The sequence below is a fragment of the Eptesicus fuscus genome, chromosome 2, assembly GCF_027574615.1.
Source record: "Eptesicus fuscus isolate TK198812 chromosome 2, DD_ASM_mEF_20220401, whole genome shotgun sequence".
In the NCBI taxonomy this organism is placed as follows: Eukaryota; Metazoa; Chordata; class Mammalia; order Chiroptera; family Vespertilionidae; genus Eptesicus; species Eptesicus fuscus.
Genome location: NC_072474.1, coordinates 23,735,798 through 23,758,602, shown reverse-complemented (window position 1 = coordinate 23,758,602; position 22,805 = coordinate 23,735,798). Strand labels below are relative to the sequence as shown.

Genomic DNA, 22,805 nt, shown 5'->3' with positions numbered 1-22,805 from the left:
GAACAAAAAGTTAAATGTCACTATAGAACCTATAGATGTTCAAAGGATAATAAGAATATATTAGTAACATCTTTATGCCAATATAACAGATAAGATGAAATGGACAAATTCTTCGAAGAACAAACTATCAGGCTTAAGAAGAAATAGGTAACCCAAATAGTCCCATATCAATTAAAGAAATTAAATTAATAATTTAAAACTTTCTCATAAAAAAGCCAGACCCACAAGTGAATTCTTCCAAATATTTTGAAAGAAGGATTACTAATTCTACACGAGTTCTTCCAGAAACTGGAACAGGAGGAAACTTCCCCACACTGGCCCTCACCTCATGAGGCCAGCATTGCTGACATATATACCACGGTAAGGTAAATTACACCTTAAGAAGGTTCATTTTAGAAGAAAAAAAAATTTTGTGTAATGAAACGATCACTAGGTTTGGTTGTCTTGGGAATGATTTCTCAGAAAAATCTCAAGTAACAGAAGCTTACACAATATAAATGCTACTTCTGCCTCACTTAAAAGAAGTCTAAAAGCAGGCAACCCAGCGCTGGTATGGTGACTTTATGGTACCATCAATGACTATGGTGTCTTCTTTAATGCTCGTCCAACTTCATCATGTGGCTTTTATGTGGCCTCATTGTCTGAAACATCCACTCATGGTTTAGCTAATTCATCCACAATCTGGTAAGCAGGAAGGAAGAGGGGAATAGAAGCATTTCTCTGCCTTTTACAGATACTTCCCAGAAGTTCCTCACCACACTTTTCGTATGCTCTGCAGAATGTAACCCCCTAGTGCAGCTAGCTGCCAGAGGGAATGGAAATAGCGTAGTCTTTTATTCCAGGTATCAGTGTCCCCAGCGAAAAACAAACGTTCCATGAAACGGAGGGGTGGACAACCAGGCATCTCAGCTACAAATAAGCTGTCTGCTTTGAATGTGTCAGTTCAGAGGTGTGGGTTTTTGTTTGTTTGTTTAGTCCTTATTTCCTATTTTATTTTTTAAAAATATTTATTGTTGAAAGTATTACAGATGTTCCCTTTTCCCCCCATTGACCTCTTCTAGCTCCCCCGCTCCCAGGCCTTCACCATACTACTGTCTGTGTACATGGGGTATGCATATATGTGTACAAGTTCTGTGGTTGATCTCTTCCCACCCATCCTCCCCTGCTTTCCTTCTCTGATTCTACAGTTGGTTCTATACTTCAATGTCTCTGGATCTATTTTGTTCATCAGTGTATTTTGTTCATTTAGTTGTGTTTCTTGATAAAGCAGGTCTCAGTTTACAGTTCCATGTTGTGTGTGTGTGTGTGTGTGTGTGTGTGTATGTGTGTGTGTGTGTATACCTCCTATAACAAAGTTAGTATTGTTTGGGAAAACAAAGCATGAGAGGAAAAAGGCTTTGCTTATAAATGGGACATTTCTACCAAAAGGTAAGTCGGGGCTGTAGGAGAACAAAGAGTATGATGGATATTTTTCATTATTAGTTGTCTGCTCACCTTCCAATTCTACTTTCAAACTGTACTGAATTTCTTCACCTTCCATCTTTGTATTTTCTGTTCTTTCTGCCTAGAACGTTTTTCTCCTGATAAATGTCCTCCTATAATATTTTGCACTTATATTCATATACTTTACCTGTGTCTTGTCTGCTCTGCTGTATGTCCTGTAAGTACAGAAGCCATTCCTATTCAATCCCATTATCCCTATCGCCCTGGATTATACAGGTGAGCACAGACACACACACACACACACACACACACACACACACACACGCGCGCGCGCACACACACACACACACACGAAGTCATGGATAAATAACATTTGTGCTATTTATAGCTATTTGGGAGCTCAACTCTACTTCTAGTTAATACATTATTGTACTGATCATAGCGAGGAAGCAAAAGAATGTAAATCTGTTTCTCCGACCAAAACCCAGTTTTAACCTGTGAGGCAGAGCCCTTTGAAGTACATCAGACAGGCAGCTGTGTTGAATTGAAAATGAGTCTTCAAGTTGGGGTTTCAAAGATATGTGGTTAAGTCATGCCACTTGTCAGCTGTTCAGGCTTGGTGAAGTCAGTTTCCGCTAGCTGTTCTTCAAAACCCACTCTCTGTTTCTTCCTAAGGCGCATTACTGCACTGTATTTCTCAGCATATCTTGCAGGTTTTTCACGTGACAGAGTCTAGCCAATAAAATATAAGTGGAAGAGATGTATGGCTCCTCCAAGCTTGGCCAATAAAAACTCACAAGCTCCGCCGTCTACTACAACATTTCCCCCACCATCCTTCTTTCTCTTCTGACAAACCCAGATAGGAACACATGGTGACAGTGGGAGCCACATTTTGGAGATGACAGTCACTTGAGACTTGGTTTCCAAGCGTCAGCATGAATCAGAGTCCCTTCTGATGGTGAATGATCCCAGCGTCAAAGGAATACATTCCTTGTTCTCTGATCCACTAAATACTTAGGGTTTATTTGTTACAGCTTATACGAACTAATAGAGGGAATACTAATATCTATTTTTAATATCTATGTTTGGGCATAATTTATTGTTTGGGCTTATACGAACTAATAGAGGGAATACTAATATCTATTTTGTAGATGAGACAATGTATATAAATCCTTAGCATAAAGCCTGGCACCTTGGATGCAAACAAAATACCAGTTGTTATAGTTCTAATAGGGTTTGGATGAGAAATAACATGTGAATGTCTTTAAAAAGTAAAAAGTGCTCTACAGTATCATATATTTCAGAGCTCTGACTCCTGAGTAGTTACAAGAACTCATGAAATCTTATTTCTATGAAGCCTTTTCTTTGGAAGTGAAATTAAGCATTCCCTGACCACTTGCACATTTCACTTGTAATCTTTACTACACACATGCACACACAAAACCCTCTTATGCGGGATTTGCTTGCATCTTTATATGCTTTTAAATAACAATTTGTAATTTAGGCCATTCATTTTATAGTGTAAGCTTACAAAAGACAAATGTGTAACTTGGTGGACTGCTACCAAGTTCGGCCAGTGGCCAATACAGGTATATCCTTATGAAAATGCTAGCAATAATGGCAGAGATCCAGAACTGCAAATGAGGTGAAATATGATTTACTAAGTAAAATGAAAGAATCACACATGGTGTAAATCTGTTCTAAAGAGCTCTTACTCCAAGGTTTGAAACATAGTCACAAATCCACAAGCGGGAGAGGAGTAATTATAATCACTGTTTCTTCCACTTAGAGGGAACCCAAAAAAACTAACTATTAAACTTCTGGCTTCCTCGGCCAGTGTTTCTTACCAGTCCCTGTTCTCATTTCAGAGCATTAGTAATGCCCAGAATATGTCTGTCCATTACGACTAATGAGCACACTGAAGTTCACAGACAGCTTGAACAAATTAGTCATCTGCATTCGAATGCCTCCGCTGAAGGTTGTAGGTCCATTATTGCATTGCTGAAGTGCATCTCCATAACTTTTAATGTTGAAAAGAATTAGGCTTTACTTATCAAATTTTAGCGGCCGTCTGCAGCTTTTAGAAACTGCACAAGTCAAGGTATGCTAATAAAAACCACAAACAAACAACAACAACAAAAACAACCACAGAAAAAAAACTGACCTTGATAGAAGGCACCCGTGAGAAGTTTCTCAAGCCTTTTGCCCTCTGTGTTTCTTCTGACCTTGTTGCCTGTTTCAGGTAGGGGTAACATCATGTTAGCTTTTATTTGAAACCTTTTACAAGCCAGCCTGGAGTCTGAACGGGTACATTATAGCGTGTTAGTGTTCAATATGTGCTAATGAAATTAACACAGGTTATAAAGAAAGAATTAATATAATGCTCTCATGGGAGTAAGGATTAGGTAAATGTCTTTGTATGTTAAAACTTGCAAAGCTGTATGCTATATTTTAAGACACATGAAGACAGATCATTCATTCATTCATTCATTCATGCCGCAGGTGTTTTCGTCCTCCGTGGTATCTAAATGTCAGATACCATGCTCAATGCTGGGGGTACTAAGATGAATAAGACACAAACACCATCCCCAAGGAATTCTGTCTAGTGGCAGAAACTAAAACAAAGAGTTCAGTATCATAAATTACATGAACATGAATATAAAATATATCACCTTTGAACACTTAATTCAGACTTTACTTTCCCTTTGTCTATATGTATGAGCATTATTAAACATTATTTTCAAAGTTGTTTTGCTCTTTTGTGGTGTCTTTTAAAGTCTGACGGAAGATAAAATTTCATTTCCTAAGTGGTCATAATTGAAAGTGAATGCACAGATACTTAAGTATACTATAGTAAATCACACTGATGTCATGGGAAAAACACTAAGTTTTATGGCGTTTTCTAAAACGGTGTTAGAATTTGTTCTTCTCCGTGCTTGTATTAATTAATCCATTCACCAAGTTTGCATTAACTGGTTTCTAAGTGCTTACTGAGCGGACGGTAAGCTCCAAGCTTCCTGGCCTTTGTTGTCTGTGCTCCTCCAGTGGCACACCATGGCAGCTTGACATGTGCTTTATTGAACGAATATTGAAAGAACTCAGGGCAACATGTCAGATTCTGACTGTGTCCTGCTGAATGAGCGTGCCTCCGACCCACGCAGAGTTCATCTAAAACTGGAGGTAATGTTATCCCCGCGATTTAAACACTCTCTCCAGAAAACTGAGCAGTTTCATCAACCAAACAGACCTAGAAGAGTAATATTGTCAGCAGATCCTGGAGCTAAAATAGACTATGACTCCAAAACTTTAAACACAATTTCTTTACCACTTTCATACATACAAACATATATATATACACATATACACATATATATACATATGTACACATATATATATATACATATATACACATACATACCCATATATATATATATACATACACACACATATATACATATATTATATATACATATATGTATACACACATATACATATGCATATGTACACACACACACATATAAAAGCACTGCAGATTGTGATAAATGTTTTTTGTTTTGTTTTTTTTAAACAAATCTTAGCCAGGGTTTTGGGGGAGCTCCCAACCACGGCCTGCAAAGCAGTGTGCCTCCTCCTTCCAGGCTGGCCACCTATTCACATTCTGACCAACAGTCTCCTGGATTCCCAGTCTCTTGCTTTTCAAAATGTTACTCTATTGGTATTATTGCTCATATAATTATAAACCAATGGTCAATGCCTCTAATAAACATTCAGTAAAATTTAAATGAAAATGATAATTTTAACACCAAAGATGAGGAACTCAATGACACTTTGGACATGCCTAAATCTTTGACCATACCAAGACCCATTCTTTGATCCTGACTCAAATCAGGGTATGATGGAGATAAGTTTAAAATATCTAGTTTATTTTGAGAACAAGTACTGTACACTGTAATACTTTAATATGCCACAGCAACGTGTAAAGGATAGTTGAAGGCTATGGTAGTAAATTTCTATATGTCTGTTTCATCTACAACATCGTACTGTTACAAAACAATGCTGATGCCTGGAAAACTTGTTCTACAGAGAGCTTCACTGTAATAAAAGCTGTTGCGATAAGAAGCAATCCTTTAAGGAAAAAAAAAAAGTGTTGTATTAGAAAAATCTGAATGGAATGCTCGAAATGAAACATTCTTGCCGTGGCCACTACTTTCTTATGAAGAGCTCGGGGTCTCAAGGAAGTGCTTATTTTGTCCAAAATGTGATATTCAGACTTCTCAACTCTACAGAAAAAAGTCCAGTTCTGTAAGCCAGTAGTGCAATTTTGCAAAGATGAAAAGGAACGAGAGTGATCATGGAGAAACTTGGGACTGGGGCTTGCAAGTGGTGGATCCGGACCTCTTGCCCAGGCCAGCTGCAGCTTCCAGGGGCCGGGAGCCTGGGGCCGTCAGCGCCAGGCTTTTCCTGCCTCCCGGTCCGGCCATCCTCACGCACCTCCGACTGCCGGCCCGGTGACGTCCTGTGTGCACCCTGACTCTGGGGCCGCCCGAAGCCTTCGCGGATCTTTGACCTTCCCTTTAGGAACGGAGCCTCCGAGTCGAGTGTGTGCGGGGACCTGTTCCCTCCCGCAGGCTCGCGGGGTCCCTGGGAGGCGGTTCGGGAGCCCAGGGAGGGGAGCTCGGACGTCCGGGGGAGGCAGCCCCCGGGGGCCAGGCCTCGCGTCCGCGGCTTTGAAAACTTTCCAGCGCGCGTGCCACGGCGACGCGCAGCGGCCGAGCCGGACCCACGCGGCCGCGCCTCCCGCGGGGAACTTTCTGCCTCCCGCCGCCGTGTCACTCTCGCTTTCCGACGCGCCTCCCCCTGGGCCGCTCTCCGCCCGCCCGCCCGCCCGCCCGCTCCCTCCCTCTTGGCGAGGACGGTCCCCGCGCCGCCGCTCTGGGCGCGCTCAGCCCGGCCCGGCCGATGGCGGAGGCGCCCCTCTCCGCCGCCACCTCCCAGCTCCCCCGCGCGTCGCTCTTCCCAATGGCCCAGCCCCGTCCCGCGCCCTGACTGCCGGCGAGCGGGTGCGGCGCCAGCCCCGGGCGGCTGGGAGCGGGGCGGGGAGGGAGGGAGGAGGGGACCCGCCGCGAGGGGCCGGAGGAGGCTGCCGGAGCCGACTTTTCGCCAATGGTCCACAGCGACATGTCCAAGTCGCCTCCGTCAGCGGCGGCGGCGGTGGCGCAGGAGCTCCCGATGGACGTGCTGGAGAGCGCAGCGCCCGCGGGGGCGCTCGGAGCGCCCGCACAGGTAGCGACAGCGCCGCGCCTTCGCCTTCCTTTGTGAGCCGCCGGGCGCGGGGCTCCTACCGTCCGCGCCGCCCCTCCCGGGCTCCCGCGCCGCGCCCGCCTCGGTCCCCTCCGCCACCTCCTCCTTCCTCCCTCGCGCTTTGCCACCCACTCTCCGTTCTTGGCGCCGGTGACCCTACCCCTGTTCGCCCTGCCCCGGCTCTTCTCCGGCTTCCATTTTTTCTTGGCTTGCGAAAAACCAGTGGGAAGGGGCGCGGGGGGGGGGGGGGGGGGGGACCTCCCGGTCTCCCCAGGCAGCCCCCGCGCCGCTCCGGTCTGCCCTCCTCGCCCCTTCCCGGGAGAGGCGCATGGGGAGACATGAACCAGGCGAGCGGACTGGACCTGCTCAAGATCGTGAGTCCGGGTGGGCGGGAGGGGCCCCGCTTCCCGGGGCTCTGGCTCCCACGCCGGCCCCTCTGGACGCGCTCTGAGCCGGGTGGGAGCGGGGCACGTGGCGCCGGGGGAGCGGGCCCGGCCTCCCGGGAGCGGCCCCGCCGCCCTCGCCCTCCTCACCTGGGGCGTGATGCTGCCTGACAGCTCCGCTCCCTTCACCGCCTTTGCCCGGGTTTGCCTAGACCCCTCGTTCCTTTCATTTAAGAAGAGAGCGAGCCGGGGCCGTGAAAGTTTTTATTTTTCCACCCCACCCCCCACCCCCAGAAATGCTAGCTATTTTAGAGAGTTTCAGGACCACCTTTTTCTCTGATGCGTTTTAGTGGTTTCTGGGAAAATTCCGGTTTGCTGCTGTTGTGAAATAGGAGATGCCAGTTGTAGGCGTTGGGTAATGAGAAGGTGGCTTTTACGTAAGGCTTGGCAGGTACAGTGTGGATTACAGACACCTCCAGGTCTCAGCGGTGAGGAGTCTGTCAACTTTTATCCCAGCAGGGACACGACTTAAGACTCCTAGCTGTGGGCTGCTTGGCCGGTGGTGTGGAGGGCTGCGTGGCTGTGCAGAGTGGGGACGAGTAACTAACCACCTGCATGAGCATCTGGCCTCAGCCAGAGGACCTGAAGTCTTTGTTCCAGACTCCTGGTTTTATCTCGTCACTTACCAGGTCAGATGAGAGTGAGAAATGTTCTCAGAGCCCTCCAGGACAGATTCCAGGAGGAAGGTCTTGAATATTGATAGAGAAAAAGAACCGTCAGACCTTCTTTTCTCTTTGATCTCCCTTCAAGGATTTTTTTTTTTTTTAAGTTTTGATTCTCATGATAAAAATAGAGTTCCTGGATTTCTAAAGATCAAAGTTAGGGCTGATAGAAAGCATGACTGCATCCAGATAAGAGATACTCATTGATTTAGAGACTTATATAGCTAAACAAATAGTTTAAAAAGTAAGCCAACAGACATTTCTTGTATAGCTGCAATGTGGAAATAATTCAGATGTGAATTTCTGCCTTCATAATAAGTGACATTCTAGTAGCTGCAAGTATGACAGATGAGTGGCGAGTATGGCCTGGGACTATAAGAGAAGCCTGAATCTTCTGTGGTTTCCCAGCACTAAAGATCACCAATACTCTCTCTACTTGGAGCAACCGATAAGGACGTCATAGAAGAGGTGGCCTTTGAGAAGGGACTTCGAGGGCGGGTTAGATTTCAACAGAGATTTTCAGAGAGAAGGTAGGGAACTAACTATACAGGAAGCAAAGTCGCAGAAGTTAGAAGCCTTAAAGCAGGCATTTATAATCCCTAGTTTGAAAAGAGTGTGGAAAATTACAGATAGGGCATGCTTAGGCATAAGACTGACAAGGCAATTGGAGCCTCCATTTTAGAGGCTTTGAAACCTGCAGTGCATTAAATAATAAAGAGCCGTGGATGGGATTCAGGGAAGGAGCCATGTAATAGCTCATTCCAAAGAGTCACCTGGGAAGGTTCTGGAAGATAATGTTGAGTCTGAGGAGTCCAGAGGTGGGGCTACCCGAAGGGAGATTGATAGAACAGTTTGGACAAGAAGCACTAGGCTAAACTAAAGAAAGGAAAGGATAATGGATATGACAGATCTGTGCATGAGACATTGCAAAGACTCAGTCCACAGTAACTGGCAAGCAATTGCATAGATATGTGAGAGAGGAGAAAGAGAGAATGGATATTATATGCAGGTAAGAGGTGTAAATATTCAGCTTCACCAGCATCCATTCCCTTGCTTTCTCTACCTTGCAAAAATGAAAGCAGTTTTCCTGGAATTGTGTCCACAGCACATCCATTATCTGAGGGAAACACTGCCTTGTTTATTTTCTGTCTAATAAATCATGGCATCATAGGGCTGTGAACAGCTGGCAAAGGCATCTCTCCCATCTCTCCGGACAGGCCAGCAGTAAGGGAGGGAGGAAAAGAGCTGTCTCAGGAGCACCCCGCTTTTTGTGACACCACGTAATTATAATTCTCCTCCGAAATGGAATTTTCTTTACAAATGGCACCTCTAAGCCATCGTTGTCTTTAAGGATCCTTTCTATTTCACCTCTAGGTTATACTGCAAGTTCTGTATGAGCAAAGCAAGATAGGTAGATTCACACACCCTGCTCTTATTCTGTTTTTATGTCAGAAATCCTCCTTGGGGCGTGGGCAGCTCCATACGTGCCAGCCCCCCTCCCTCCAGCACACTGTCACAAGCAAAACGGATGGCTGGAGTGGCAGTCTAACGGCAAGTTCTTGAAAGTTCTGATGTAAGCAAATGGCATCGCTTTTTAGGTAACTTGTTGCAGTTTCACGGCACACTTGGCTGCAGTCGACCTTCAAAGTCAAGGTGCTAGGTTAGAACTCCCCCTCCAAAGCTCCAAATCTGTGCTGTCCACTCCCGTGGCCCCTAGCCACATGTGATTTCTGAGCACTGGAAATGTGGCTCCTCAGAGCGGAGAAGTGCTATACATGGAAAATACACACCGGACTTTAGAGATTTAATATAAAATAAGGGCCATTCAGCATCTTGTTAATGATTTTTTATATTGATTACAGGTTGCAATGATAATATTTTGTATATATTGAATGAAATAAAATGCATTATTACAATTAATTTCACCTGTTGCCATTTCCCTTTTTAATGTGGCTGCTAGAACCTTTCAAGTGCCCGTGTGGCATGTGTTATATTTCTGTTGGGCGGCTTGTGTTATATTTCTATTGGACGGCATTATGCTAAAGTATGGCACTGGTAATTCTCCGGGGAGTTGAATCAATCACGTAAGCAGGCTGGGTGGATGGGCAGTACCTGAAAGGGATTGAGAGTAGAATGGCTATGGAGGAGGAAGTAGATGAGAAACCAGAGTAGTGGCTCAGCACTTTAGGCCTCAAAGAGATTGTAGCTGGCACCTCCAGTCACACCTGAAAATGAACAGACAGTAACCAGAGGGCCTGTTTGTTTTGCTCCTAGCAACAGAGCCCAGCTGGGTCCACCCCAGCGGAGTCTGCCAGATGCTTTTCAAGCATGTTGTAGTAATACAGGCCAGGCCGGTAATGGCAACATCCTGATTCAAGGAGCTGGAGAGGCAGCCATTCTCCCGGGGCTCTTGAACCAGGTCAATACCGTTTTCCAGAAACATTCTGAGGTCTAACAGCCTTCTGCAGTCTCCAAATATAATGGCCATGGGTCCTGTGTTTTATGTTTTGCTAAAGCCTTCACTCCGAAGCCCAGCCAGTTTCCTCTTGAATGGCATTTTTGTTCTGGTGTCGCAAGGGCGAGATTTAGAAGCATGCCGATCAGACTTTCTGAGTGTGTTTTAAAATGTGAAATATAATATCTGACTATTTGGGTGATTGGAGGTTTAGTTCATTTTGTACTTTCATGTTTTCCTTTTTATGTAAAGACTTAATTTACCTGTTGCTGCATTTAATTCTTTTGAATTATACAGAATGTAGCCTTGGTCCTTTCAAGAAAGACGGAGCAAAATAGGTTAACCCTGTAGGGGGTGGTGGCACTCTTTAATTTTGTAACTGTGAGACATATCTATATCCTGCAAATAGTATACTTACTTTCACAATTACAGGGAGTTAAAATGAATTGTGATACCACTTCAAGCCATTTGGGTCTGTCTTAGAGTTCTCTCCGAGCCTGGCTGGAGGTAGATTGTGACGAGGGCAAGGTTGGGCCCTGGCCTGCACGCCCTCTCCCTGCCCCTGCACTCCTCCACTGGGCATTTCTCTGCTTCCTGACCTGGCCCCTCTTCCCTTTTCTACCTGCCAGGCCCTGAAAAGAGCTCTACTTACGCTGCCTCCTGATTCCTTTCTGCTTTTGTGTAAACTGATCCATGTAGTAAACAACTTACGTTTCCCTCTTCCTAGGGAGTTAAACTTCTCTCCTAGTAAAGGATCCAACAACCTCATTGGTACTAAACTATTGGTAAATGAAATTTCACGTCTGATTCCTCTATGGATGGTTTATGGCTTTGTTTGCTTTGGACCGTAAGATGAGGAAAGTCGTCAGTTCAAAGGGATAAATATCAAAGAATGCTAACCGAGAGGGATAAAACTAATTTTGGGCCTCAGCATTATGCTCAGGTAGGAGAATTGTTACCATATCCAACAATCACAAAAGCGACATCCTTCTCAAAGCCACCCCCAGGGGCTGCCAGGCCTACTTTCTGTGTACAGCTGTGCTGAAATCTCCACTTAATAGGCAACTTGTACCATTAACTACTGCTGTCTACTTTGGTCATACAGAAATTTGATTTCAATTGCTTGTACAAATGTGAACATTTAGTTGCTGATTTTGAGACTCCAGTTTAGTTTTAAAAGTATTTAGTATCAACAGAGAATTCATTTATGTGATGAATGTTGGATATCTTTTTAATACATCATTTATGTATTGGTGAAATTTTCTTTCTTTTTTTCTTAGTTTCTGAAATCTTAGCTTGGTTGATATTTTAGGAGAAGTAAAGAAATTTAAGTATGCGGTTTTCTTTTTTCCTTTTTGCTATGATGACAATTTATTTTTATTGATCTGCATATACCTCATAAGCAACGAATGAAAATTACTGACTTTTTAGACTATGTTCCAAGAAAGACATAGGGGTCTGCATGTGTCAGAGAGAGAGAGTATTATGGGTTACACTCTGCACTCTGGCCAAACCCCTTTCTCTTTCCCGTTTACTTCTTGAAACCTGGGTGATCTAATTGTTAACTGTGTCTATATCAGGTGTTCATATATTGTTGTTGCTAAAAAATATTTAAAAAAACAACACCATTGGTCATAAAAGTAGCTGCACTTGAAATAGCACCTTAACTAAGAAAACTATACTTCTTTCCTGCCTTTTTCCATTTGGGAGAGATTTGGCCTTTACTTTTTTTTTTTTAATATATTTTATTGATTTTTTTACAGAGAGGAAGAGAGAGGGATAGAGAGTTAGAAACATCGATCAGCTGCCTCTTGCACACCCCCTACTGGGGATGTGCCCGCAACCAAGGTACATGCCCTTGACCAGAATCGAACCTGGGACCCTTGAGTCCGCAGGCCGACGCTCTATCCACTGAGCCAAACCGGTTTCGGCTGGCCTTTACTTTAAAAACGTTTTCTTCAGATGTTCCATTCTAATCCTTATTTTCAAAGATTTACAGTAACTAAAAATAAAAACCATTTCAGTAAGATGGACCTAACTTTAAGTATGCTTTGGATTAAAGGAAACTTCATTTTTCAATGGCAGTATAAATTTTCACTAATGTTTTTACAGTATATAAAAATGGACCATTGAACCATATCAATACCAGAAACACTCACTTGTATTCCAGATGATGCTTCAATTCTTTTTTCCAAATCCTGATATTATCATAAAAAAATAACTAGTCACTGAGTAGTCACTCTACAGTTAAAAATAAAAAAGGAGGCTATAGGTGAGAAATTACTACTGAAATTAGTAAGAGAGCAAAATAGAAGCATATCCATTTATTTGGGCTTTTGATAAATGTGATCTATAATGAATAGGAATTTGCTGTAACACTGTTAGGGCATGAACAAGTTAATAATTTGAATAAATAATCTTTCATTAATGTAATTGAAGGATGCTATCTTTTTCTAAAAACTATCACTAGTTTGCAAACGATTCAGTATACCATGGCCTTTTTCTTTTAGTGTGCAAACTGTATATTAGTACAATTGAAATTTGTGATAATCCAATGTAAATACATTACATGGGTAGCTAAATACACCTGGAATAATGTTTATGAACAGTATCCCCAGGGGCCTAGAAAAATTAATGTGGTTTTTAAAAATGCATCTGATTCCTTGCAGAGAACTGCAGCCTCCCTTGTGACTGAATGTCTTAACTACGCTGTGGTCTCACAGTGCCTGTTGTGCAATTGTGAACAGCCATGAAAAGGCTTACACACCGAAGCAGCTGACTAGTAAAGTGTATTTATCATGAAAAGTCTGAACCATATGACAATAGAATTTCAAAGATGCGCTTTTCACCCATTTCAACATGGCACTGGAAGGCCACATGATAATGGGATGGGATTATATTTGATCTTAGCTCTCATAGATAATTTATGTTCCTCAGGAAGAAAAATAGTATATTTAACATATATTTATACCCCCACTCCCAAAGACATAGTTTAGGTTCCAAAATGCTTTCTAGGTCGTATGTATTTTTTCATATGGAATAATGTACATTTTTTAATTTTAAGGAAATATTCATACTTTATTTTAACATTCTTAGGCCTTGGAAGACACTTCTGTCCAAACCTTTACATAATAATTGGAAAAGGAAGAACATTGCTGAAAGAATGTTATTTTTCAACAGTTTACTGAATAATGTTTACTCAAGTAAGAAGAATAAGCTGTTAAGTGAGGAGAACCTTGTATAATACATTATGAAAGCCCAGCCTAGATGATCTTTCCTTTTATGAAGTTGAGAGTTAATTAAATGCCATGGAAACACATTTGTATTATATAAATCCCTTAGATACTTGGAAGAGAACAAATATATTTAAGAAAGATTTTTGCTTTAAGATTATACCACCCTCTCTCTGATTGCAAATGCATCTAAATTACTCATAACACAAATGTTTGTACTGTAATGGATTTCAGCTTGCCTAAGTGCTATGTATATTATGGTTCATATTTCCATTTTAATGAAAACCATATGAATATGTAAAATATAACAAAGCAGGATTTTCAAAACCAGAACATGGTCATTTTGAAAAAGTAAATTTTGTAAATTCTGATAATCTAATGAAGTCTCTGTGAGCCTAATCATTCTAACCATCCTATATAATAAAGAGGTAATATGCAAATTGACTGTCACGCCCTCACAAAAATGGCTGCCTACAACCAGGCCGGCAGGGGGGTTAGTGAGGGACGACCAAACGACTCAACAGCAGGCTGTGTGGGGCAACCAGGCCAGCAGGGGGGCAGTTGAGGGCGACCTGGCCGACAGGGGAGGGCAGTTAGGGGCGACTAAGCCGGCAGGGGGGGCAGTAAGAGGCGACCAGGCCAGCAGGGGGACACTTAGGGGCGACCAGGCTGGCAGGGGGGCCAGTTGGGGCAACGTGGCCGGCAGCGGGGGGCAGTTAGGGGTGACCAGGCCCGCAGGGGGGCGGGCAGTTAGGGGCAACCAGGCAGGCAGGCAGGTGAGCAATTAGGAGCCAGCAGTCCAGGATTGTGAGAGGGATGTCCAACTGCCGGTTTAGTCCTGATCCCTGGGATCGGGCCTAAACGGGCAGTCAGACATCCCCCGAGGGGTCCCAGATTGAAGAGGGTGCAGGTTGGGCTGAGGGGACCCCCCCCACACCCACACACACGAATTTCATGCACTGGGCCTCTAGTATTATATACTTTAGCCCAATTTCCCCCTACCCTTCCAGCCCTAATGTGGGTATCGGTTTTTTCAGTATATTATATTACATGTTCCAGTATTGTACTAAATGCTATAAAATATCTTATTTTGTTTAATATTTAAAATAACTGTCAGGTAAGTAATACTGTCCCCATTTTAAGGCTGAGAAGACTGATGCTTGGACAGGCTAGAAAATATATTCAAGGATCCCAACTTATGTGCATGTGACTGTAAGCTCAGTGGTGAGCTATTTTTCACTTACATCTTCATGTTCAGTATTCACAATAACTTTATCTGTGCCTAGAATTAAACATAGATTGATGCATAGTTTATTCTTAGTGCTCTCAGTGTAAACTGTAGATAGAGTAGTAAAAGCAAGTTCATTTGTATATGTCTGTTTGGCCCAATCTTGTTATTGAAACAAATTGTCCTACCTTTAATGTCCTGTTCTTATATACTTAATTTTTCATTATTATTATTTCATAAAATTTATTTTCCTTGCCTTCTCAAGAAAGTCACTAAGTAGTTAAAAAGCAAAACTTTCACATCGCATTCAAACACTACAGCCATGGGCCAGCACGTTTTATAAAGTATTTTAATTTCATGTGCTTCACTAGCACTTATATAGCTATTTCAACATCTCTGAAAGCAATCTCTACAGCCATACAATAGTATTAAGAACCAGTACCATGCTTCCTTCATGCTTCGTGTAGACCTACATATATAAATTTAAAGGCAATCAGAGTTCGTATTGCAGAATGTTTTTCAGCCACCATATGCATTTCTTGCAAGTACATTACAATAAAAGAGTCCCCATGGAATTATCAATTGAAGCATGAAAAGAAGCAGAAAAATGCATGCTCGGCTCTGCTGGGCAGCAACGTCGCATTATGCAGGAATCTGTTGCTTTCTTGCTCTCTGAGAGTTCTGACAAGTTGCCTTTCCTCTCCCGGTTACTTCTGCTGCCCCAGGCCTCCCTGCACTTAATTACTTATTTTTAAAGGCTTCATCTTTAGTGGCTTTTGCCTCTTGACAGCCGGTATGCTAACAGCATAAATTGCTTTAATTCACCAGTTATTGTCTTTGTCTAAACAATTTTCTTCCCTATATACTCAGTGATTTGTGATTCCTCCAATAATAACTTTTCAGTAATGTCCACATGATGGCAAGTCATTATGTGTTTTGGTCTTTGACGTTTTCTAGACCTAGGCCTAGGTTCCTGTGAGAGGGTCTAACAGTAATCTCATTTTTCTCTTTTTTTTTAGTCATATGGAAAAGGAGCTAGAAGGAAGAACAGATTTAAAGGATCCGATGGGAGCACGTCATCTGACACTACCTCAAATAGTTTTGTTCGTCAGGTAAGGGAGCTCTTAAATTCCTGGTTTGGAGAAGTATATTTGAATGAATTTTGTTTTCTTTAAGGCTGGCTTTATACTATTGTCAGAGCAGCACAGAGCACAGCTGTTCTGAGTTCTTAATATTCCTCCGAATCCTACTAACAACTATGCCAATGGTCAGGGCAGGTTCCTTCTCAAACCCTGCCCATTGCACTAATTGTCGGGGCCGAGCCCGTCTGCCAGGGGCTGGACCTTCTTGGATGCCGGGGGGTAGACGGAGAGGCCATGAGGTGTCGTGGGTGCATAAGAATGAGTCTTTATTGTAGAAGCCAGTGGCCATTGCCATTAGACAGAACAGTTCTTTAAGCAGCCCATAAAACAGGCAGCCGCACACCGGCTGATAATACATACAGCTTTCCCATAAAAGCAGCAGTATCTTCTGTACCCACAGTTATTATCTGAGCAGCCGCACACTGCCCCTAGACTCACTGCCTCACATAGTAGCGGCACCTGAGCTCTCCGTTCCTGCCTCTCTGGCCTCTCCCCTCTCTCCAGCCTTTCCTGCTTCCCATTGCGGCAGCACTCTGTACACTGGCTGGTCAGTAATGTGTCATACTACTTAGACCAAAGGGGCTTCGTGCCAATAGTTATATCAATCATTTTGGCTGCAGCAAGGCACGCGTGTGCAGTATACTGTGACATCGCTGTGACCTTGCACCTGCTTATGGTATCTTAGCTTTGACCATTCTGATTAAGATTCCCATGTTCAGAGTGGCCTGGGCCATTCCAGCATACTAACAACAAGGCCTTGACTGTCGGTGTCTGGCATGGTTCCCACAACTATCATCCTTAAGCTTTGTATAGTATTATTGTATTTACTTTTAGTTGAAGTGAAAAGTGTGCTGTTTTCGTCATAATTAAAATATTTAAATTTTAAGTGAGACTGTAATAATTACCCTCTTTCCTGCAAGTTGGGAAAAGACAAATGTAAAATTCCTTACAAAGGATTTCTTCCTAACAGAAGGAGTGAACTCTAGCAGAAAGGATTGCAGGTTTTGGAGGTGTGTTTTTGTTTGTTTGTTTGGTTGGTTGTTTTTTGTTTGTTTGTTTGTTTTTTCAGGGATGGGGCAGGCAGTGAGCATCCATGTCACCACCTATGAAGTCGGGATACTGGCATTTCTTTAGCTTGAGCTGTCTTCTGCTTCCCACTTGGCATTTGGATTGTAAAAGAGAAACTTGTTCTTGGTCTTGATATGGTTGAGGCTACTAAGGTTAAGTAGAGCATGAGATATGGTTGTGACATGATTTAAACTGCCCTTGGAGATGTAGCCTTTATTTCAGATAAACATGTGGTATATTCCTGCTAAGCAGTTCGGAATTGTCCCCTGAAACTTACAACTATATATATGGTAACAGAAAGGGCTTTAATTCCAAGAGGAAGAACGCCAGCTTTGGTTGGTGTGCTCAGCAATCATCTCTTGTCAGTGACAGCTCGCTCCCCAAATAGTGGTCGATACCTGGAAAAGCTGCTCCGTCTCTTTGGGAAGGAAAGCCACTTTCCCCTGGTGCTTCCTGTGTCCCTTCCCCACGGTTCTGCCCCGGTGACTTATCAGCCATTAGGCTTACACTCGCTCACCTGCTGATCCATGGGGCTTTTACCCTTGGCTGGTTGCTGCCTCCTTACGCAGATGGGGGATGATGTCGCTTTGGCCACCAGTTCCTCGTTGCAACATCAGGGTCACCAAAGGTATGTCTGAATGATTTACAGGCAACTGGCAAAGTTTTGGTTCTGGTCTGTGCCAGCGGGGAATTGTTTCAGTTTTTAGGACAAGAGTTCGTTAAGAAGGAGCAGAGCTTGTTTTTGCTAAGAAACGTTTAGAAAGAAAGAAAGAGGAAGTGGAGGCCAAGCGAAGCCCAGCCTGGAGCCAAGATCCCTTGGCGCTGGGAAGAATGCGAGATGAGCTGAAGGTGTGTGCACCGGCCCGATGCCATCGTGGGCAGAATTCCCGCCTTTGGTCCTGAGCACGGGAGAAGGGCCGGGGGAGGTGGTGACTTAGCTTAGGTGAGTCTGTTAGAGGAAAGTTACCTAAGTCCTTTTCCATATCTATTCTGCCCCTGGGGCAAAGAGATTGAACCTGGAGAGCTAGAATACACAACTCTGAGTCATCACCTCAGGGCTGAACATCACAGGACCTGAAGCAGAAACAAGTAAGCTGCTTGTCGAAATTGCACGGAAAGAAAAACTGCTATATGTCAAGTGAGCAAGCTATTAGAAATAGGAATGAAGAGGATAGAGCTCATTATTGCTCATTTTCGCTCTGTAAAAAATGTCATCTAAAAGCAGTCTCCATACCCCTTTTTCCAGTTGTCTCTATGGCTGTGACTTCCCCTTTCATGGAGTTTGGAGAACTTAATTCAAAAGGCTGGAAGAGTCCGCCACACTGCATATAAATGAACTGGAATGTGTTTTCCCTCATAACAACTTCCTTTTGATATGCCTTCTTGGTGATGTATGTGAGGTTCTGGGCTTGAAACAATTACAAGTAATAAAGAGAGCTGTTAAACTACTTAATGTAAATTTAGATGTATATAGCCAAAACATGTGTGAGCATGTAGGAAGACAAAAACACACACACCATTATCCTAAAGGCCCATCTCTTTGACTCTCAGTAGAATGAGGTGTTTGCCATGGCATGAATTTTGGGTAATGGGGACACAGGCATCAGGAACCCTGAAGTGCCTTCTTGCTTCTATCACAGAAGGAAAACCAGTGTCTTTGGCTGAGTTCAATACTGCATTTTACTTGGGTAATTGAATCTCAGTTCTGTTAAAATGGCATGCATGCCCTAACCGGTTTGGCTCAGTGGATAGAGCGCCGGCCTGCAGACTGAAGAGTCTCAGATTCGATTCCGGGCAAGGGCATGTACCTTGTTTGCAGGCACATCCCCAGTAGCGAGTGTGCAGGAGGCAGCTGATTGATGTTTCTCTCTCATCGTTGTTTCAATCTCTCTGTCCCTCTCCCTTCCTCTCTGTAAAAAGTCAATAAAATATATTTTAAAAAATGGCATTCATATTTTGCTACTGTTTCAAAATAGGCAAAAGCTACCATTGGCACAGCTAAATATTTAATAGATTATAGTTTAATCAGAGTATTTGCAGAAATGCACAGATGATAACAAGAAGCATATGTTAGATGAAGGAATTTGAAAGAACCCCTTTTAAGTATTTTCTTTTTATCATAAGCAGATGTTTTGTTAAACAAGTAATTTGTGTCAGTATTCAGGTACATCCTGGAGATATTGCGTGTTCAGGCCAGGACCACCACACCACGGCAATAAAGCAAGTTGTAATGTTATTTTCCGGTGGAGGGTCTTGCCTTCAATATGTAAGAAACACAACATCTGTGAGGCACAGCAGAGCAAAGCACAATAAAACAAGTTGTGCCTGCTCTACTTTGCATTCGTGTTGCAAACCACCGAGCTAAGGAAGACTTGTAGGAAGATTCCTACCAGTGTTTTTAGGATGAATGCGTTCAAAGTTAGTCTTCCTTTAACTTTCTTCTTTATAGAAAGGTGAGGATGTTTTTAGCACTGTAAATGTTCCCTTGGCCTCATGATTTAAAAACAAAGAAAAATCTCACACACACACACACACACACACACACACACACACACACACCAGCATCATTCCTTTACTGCTTTCATCAGAAGTTGCATCACCATCCCAGCATACTGTGCACTCTTATTGGCAATCAGAAGAATTGAAAGAGTCTTTATTTTTTTCCTTTCTCCCACAAAAACCAAAGAAACACACTCTTTTTTTAATCCTGAAAGTCTCCTTTTTTATTTTTATTTTTTCACTTGGATGTGAACTCAAGTCTGAATCACCTGCAACATCACACTGATTGGTTTTGAAATGCAACAGAGGCTGATGGGCTGGGAATCTTCCTCTGTGAATCTGGGTAGTCAGGCGCACATTCAGCATCCAATTTTACATTAGACCCCTGTAAAAATGGTTTTTCAGCATACTAAGTTATTAAGGGGCAGAAAGTGTTAAACATGACTTCTAGGCACCCTAGGTAGAATTAATGAAGATTATTGTTCAAATAACTTATGTACTAAAAGGTGATCATGGAATTATTATTGTGATAATTAAGATATTGAGGTTGTCTTAGATCCTTATATATAAACTCTGTACTCTGGCTCTGTGTTATGAACAGATATATCAATAAGAGACCTTCATTTATCATAATAATAAACCTGGAAAAGCAACCACTCTTTTTTAAAAATATATTTTTATTGGTTTCAGAGAGGAAGGGAGAGGGAGAGAGATAGAAAACATCAATGAAGAGAATTATTAATTGGCTGCCTCCTGCATGCCCCCTACTGGGGATGGAGACTGCAACCTGGGCATGTGCCCTGAGGTAATCGAACAGTGATCTGGTGCATAGGTCAACACTCAACCACTGAGACACCCTGGCAGGACAAAAGCAACCATTCTTAAAATCCTTTGCATTTAATTCCATGCATAAGTTTATGGTCTATTAAGATAATTAAGTTTTCATATAATTTAGCTCTTTCCTCCCACTTCATTAAAAAAAAAAAAAAAAGAATTCCTGACATCTGTTGTCTGAAAAGTAGGTAAGGAGAGAAGGAGGGGGACCAGTTTATTTTAGCACCAGAACCTAATCAAGTAGATTGATTTAGTGGACAAAAAAATTGGTGGACAGGAGTAACAAGGCCTGCCTAGCACTGAAGGATAGAACATGCATGCTGTTCTTTTCTAGAGATTGTGCAAGAACTGCTAACTGTATAAATTCTTTGATACTGCCAAGGTCAGGGAAAACTATGTACATCTGTAAATAAGTACTAGTCATCAAAGTTAAAGCAGCTTGTGGAGGGTGGAAAGGGGGTGTTTGTAACTCTTTAATCAGCTTGGTTACCTCTCCCCTCCTCTCCCCTCTCCTTCCCTCCCTTCCCCTCTCCCTCACTCTCTTTTATTTTTTTAAAGTTTCTTCATTTTCTTAAAGACATGTATGTGTTCTCCCTGGCTACATTTATGTACCTGGCAGCATTCCTAGGATGAACACCAAATGCTAATGGGATTGTCCCCAGTTTGCTGTACGTTGGTCATTCCACAGCATGGCAGCTTTCATTCAGAGTATACTGTTATCTGAGGGCCACTCTTTGCTCTGCCATAAATGGCAGGGCTCACAGGCTGTTTCCCTAGATAATTTTTATGGGTCACCCTGTTGTACCCCAGTGTCTTTTGCCCAGAAAGTTGAGCCTTAGGAATCAACAAGGCTTTGGGGAATTTTTAAGTGCCATTATTTTTTTTTGGGAGGGGGGGGTTGGGGGTTCACAGGAAACTACTCAGCAACTGATCTGGATATTTTGCTCACCAACATATGTTGTGGTTGTAATGAAATAACCCTGTAGCTTCTGAGGGCTTCCAGAATACAAAGTGAGACGACAGAATGGAATGAACGAAATATTTAACAGAAGGTTGCATGACACTTTCAGAACATAGTATTCTAAACAAATTCCATCGTTTTCCAGTACCATGTTCTTGGTGCTGCCTCTTTGGACCTTTTATTAGTTCAATTTGGCTTTAAATACGAATGATTAATCACATAGACACACAGTCTATTTTTCAGTTTTGTTTTGCAAAGACAGATTAAACTGCGATAATGATTACAGACTCCAGGCCTGTGTAGACTGATATGTTTAAGGTTGGATAAATCTTTCAGCCCTTAAATACTGGCTTGTTGCCTTGCAATGCTGTATTCATCACAAACACAACTATAAATAATAATGCAGTAGATTTATTGCCACTGTGATTTCCTATAAATGTCTTTCTATCTTATTAGGCATTCACTTAGATTTTGTGAATAGTAGACCTTGTTCTGAGACCTCTTAAGAACTCTTATTAAACACATAAGTATAAAAATATTGAAGTTTTCAGTAAAGAAGCCCCTTGTTGTTTCTATAGTATAACCCTATATAATACTAGGAAAGTTTTTGTTTTAGGAGACATAGTACTTTAGAAAGTATTAAAAATTAGATTTTGTACTTCAATATTTTATTAGCTTTACAGTGTCTTTTTAAATATACACATATTAATATACTAGAGGCCCGGTGCATGAAATTCATGCACAGGTGTGTGTGTCCCTAAGCCCAGCCTGCACCCTCTCCAATCTGGGATCCCTCTTACAATCCAGGACTGCTGGCTCCCAACTGCTTGCCTGCCTGCCTTCCTGATTGCCCCTAACTGCTTCTGCCTGCCAGCCTGATCACCCCCTAACCACTCCCCTGCCAGCCTGATTGATGCCTAACTGCTCCCCTGCCAGCCTGTTTGCTCCTAACTTCCCTCCCCTTTAGGCCTGGTCACCCCCAACTGCCCTTCCCTGCAGGCCCAGTCGCCCCCAACTTCCCTCCTCTGCCAGCCTGGTCACCCTTAACTGCCCTCCCCTGCAGGCTTGATCACCCCCAACTGCCCTTCCTTGCAGGCCTGGTCCCTCCCAACTGCCCTCCCCTGCTGGCCATCTTGTGGTGGCCATCTTGTGTCCACATGGGGGCAGCCATCTTTGACCACATGGGGGCAGCAATCTTGTGTGTTGGAGTGATGGTCAATTTGCATATTACTCTTTTATTAGATAGGATATTTTAATATATTTAATATATTGATATAATATTTTTAATATATTTATGTATATTTAATATATTAATATATATATTTGTGGGAGAACAGGGCCATGATTATATATGAAATCTTTCTCATTCTCAGATTGTTTTCATATATTGAAACAGCTACCTTGTGAATTAGGCTTGATTAGAGTCTCTAATTATTATGATCATTTTTATCTTTGCATATCTTTTTCCAATGATATAAATATAACATTTTAAAACTCAGAATTATTTGTGCAGGTTTTTTTAGTTTCTTGGACTCC

General features: G+C 42.6%; 1 protein-coding gene across 7 annotated transcripts in view; it reads left to right on the top strand.

Moving 5' to 3' along the window:
• The first annotated feature begins 6,376 nt into the window (after positions 1–6,376).
• Positions 6,377–22,805, top strand: part of CACNB2 (calcium voltage-gated channel auxiliary subunit beta 2) — a 363,162-nt gene continuing 346,733 nt past the window's right edge. For 3 of the 7 annotated variants that reach the window (XM_008148840.3, XM_008148842.3, XM_008148838.3), the window contains exons 1-2: positions 6,377–6,726; positions 15,785–15,877. In XM_008148840.3, the coding sequence (XP_008147062.2) occupies positions 6,607–6,726; positions 15,785–15,877 (213 nt within the window). In that variant the 5' untranslated portion in view covers positions 6,377–6,606. Of the gene's footprint in view, positions 6,727–7,082; positions 7,119–15,784; positions 15,878–22,805 lie in introns of those variants that run through there. The other 4 variants (XM_008148844.3, XM_008148848.3, XM_008148841.3 and 1 more) reach the window with 2 other exon arrangements.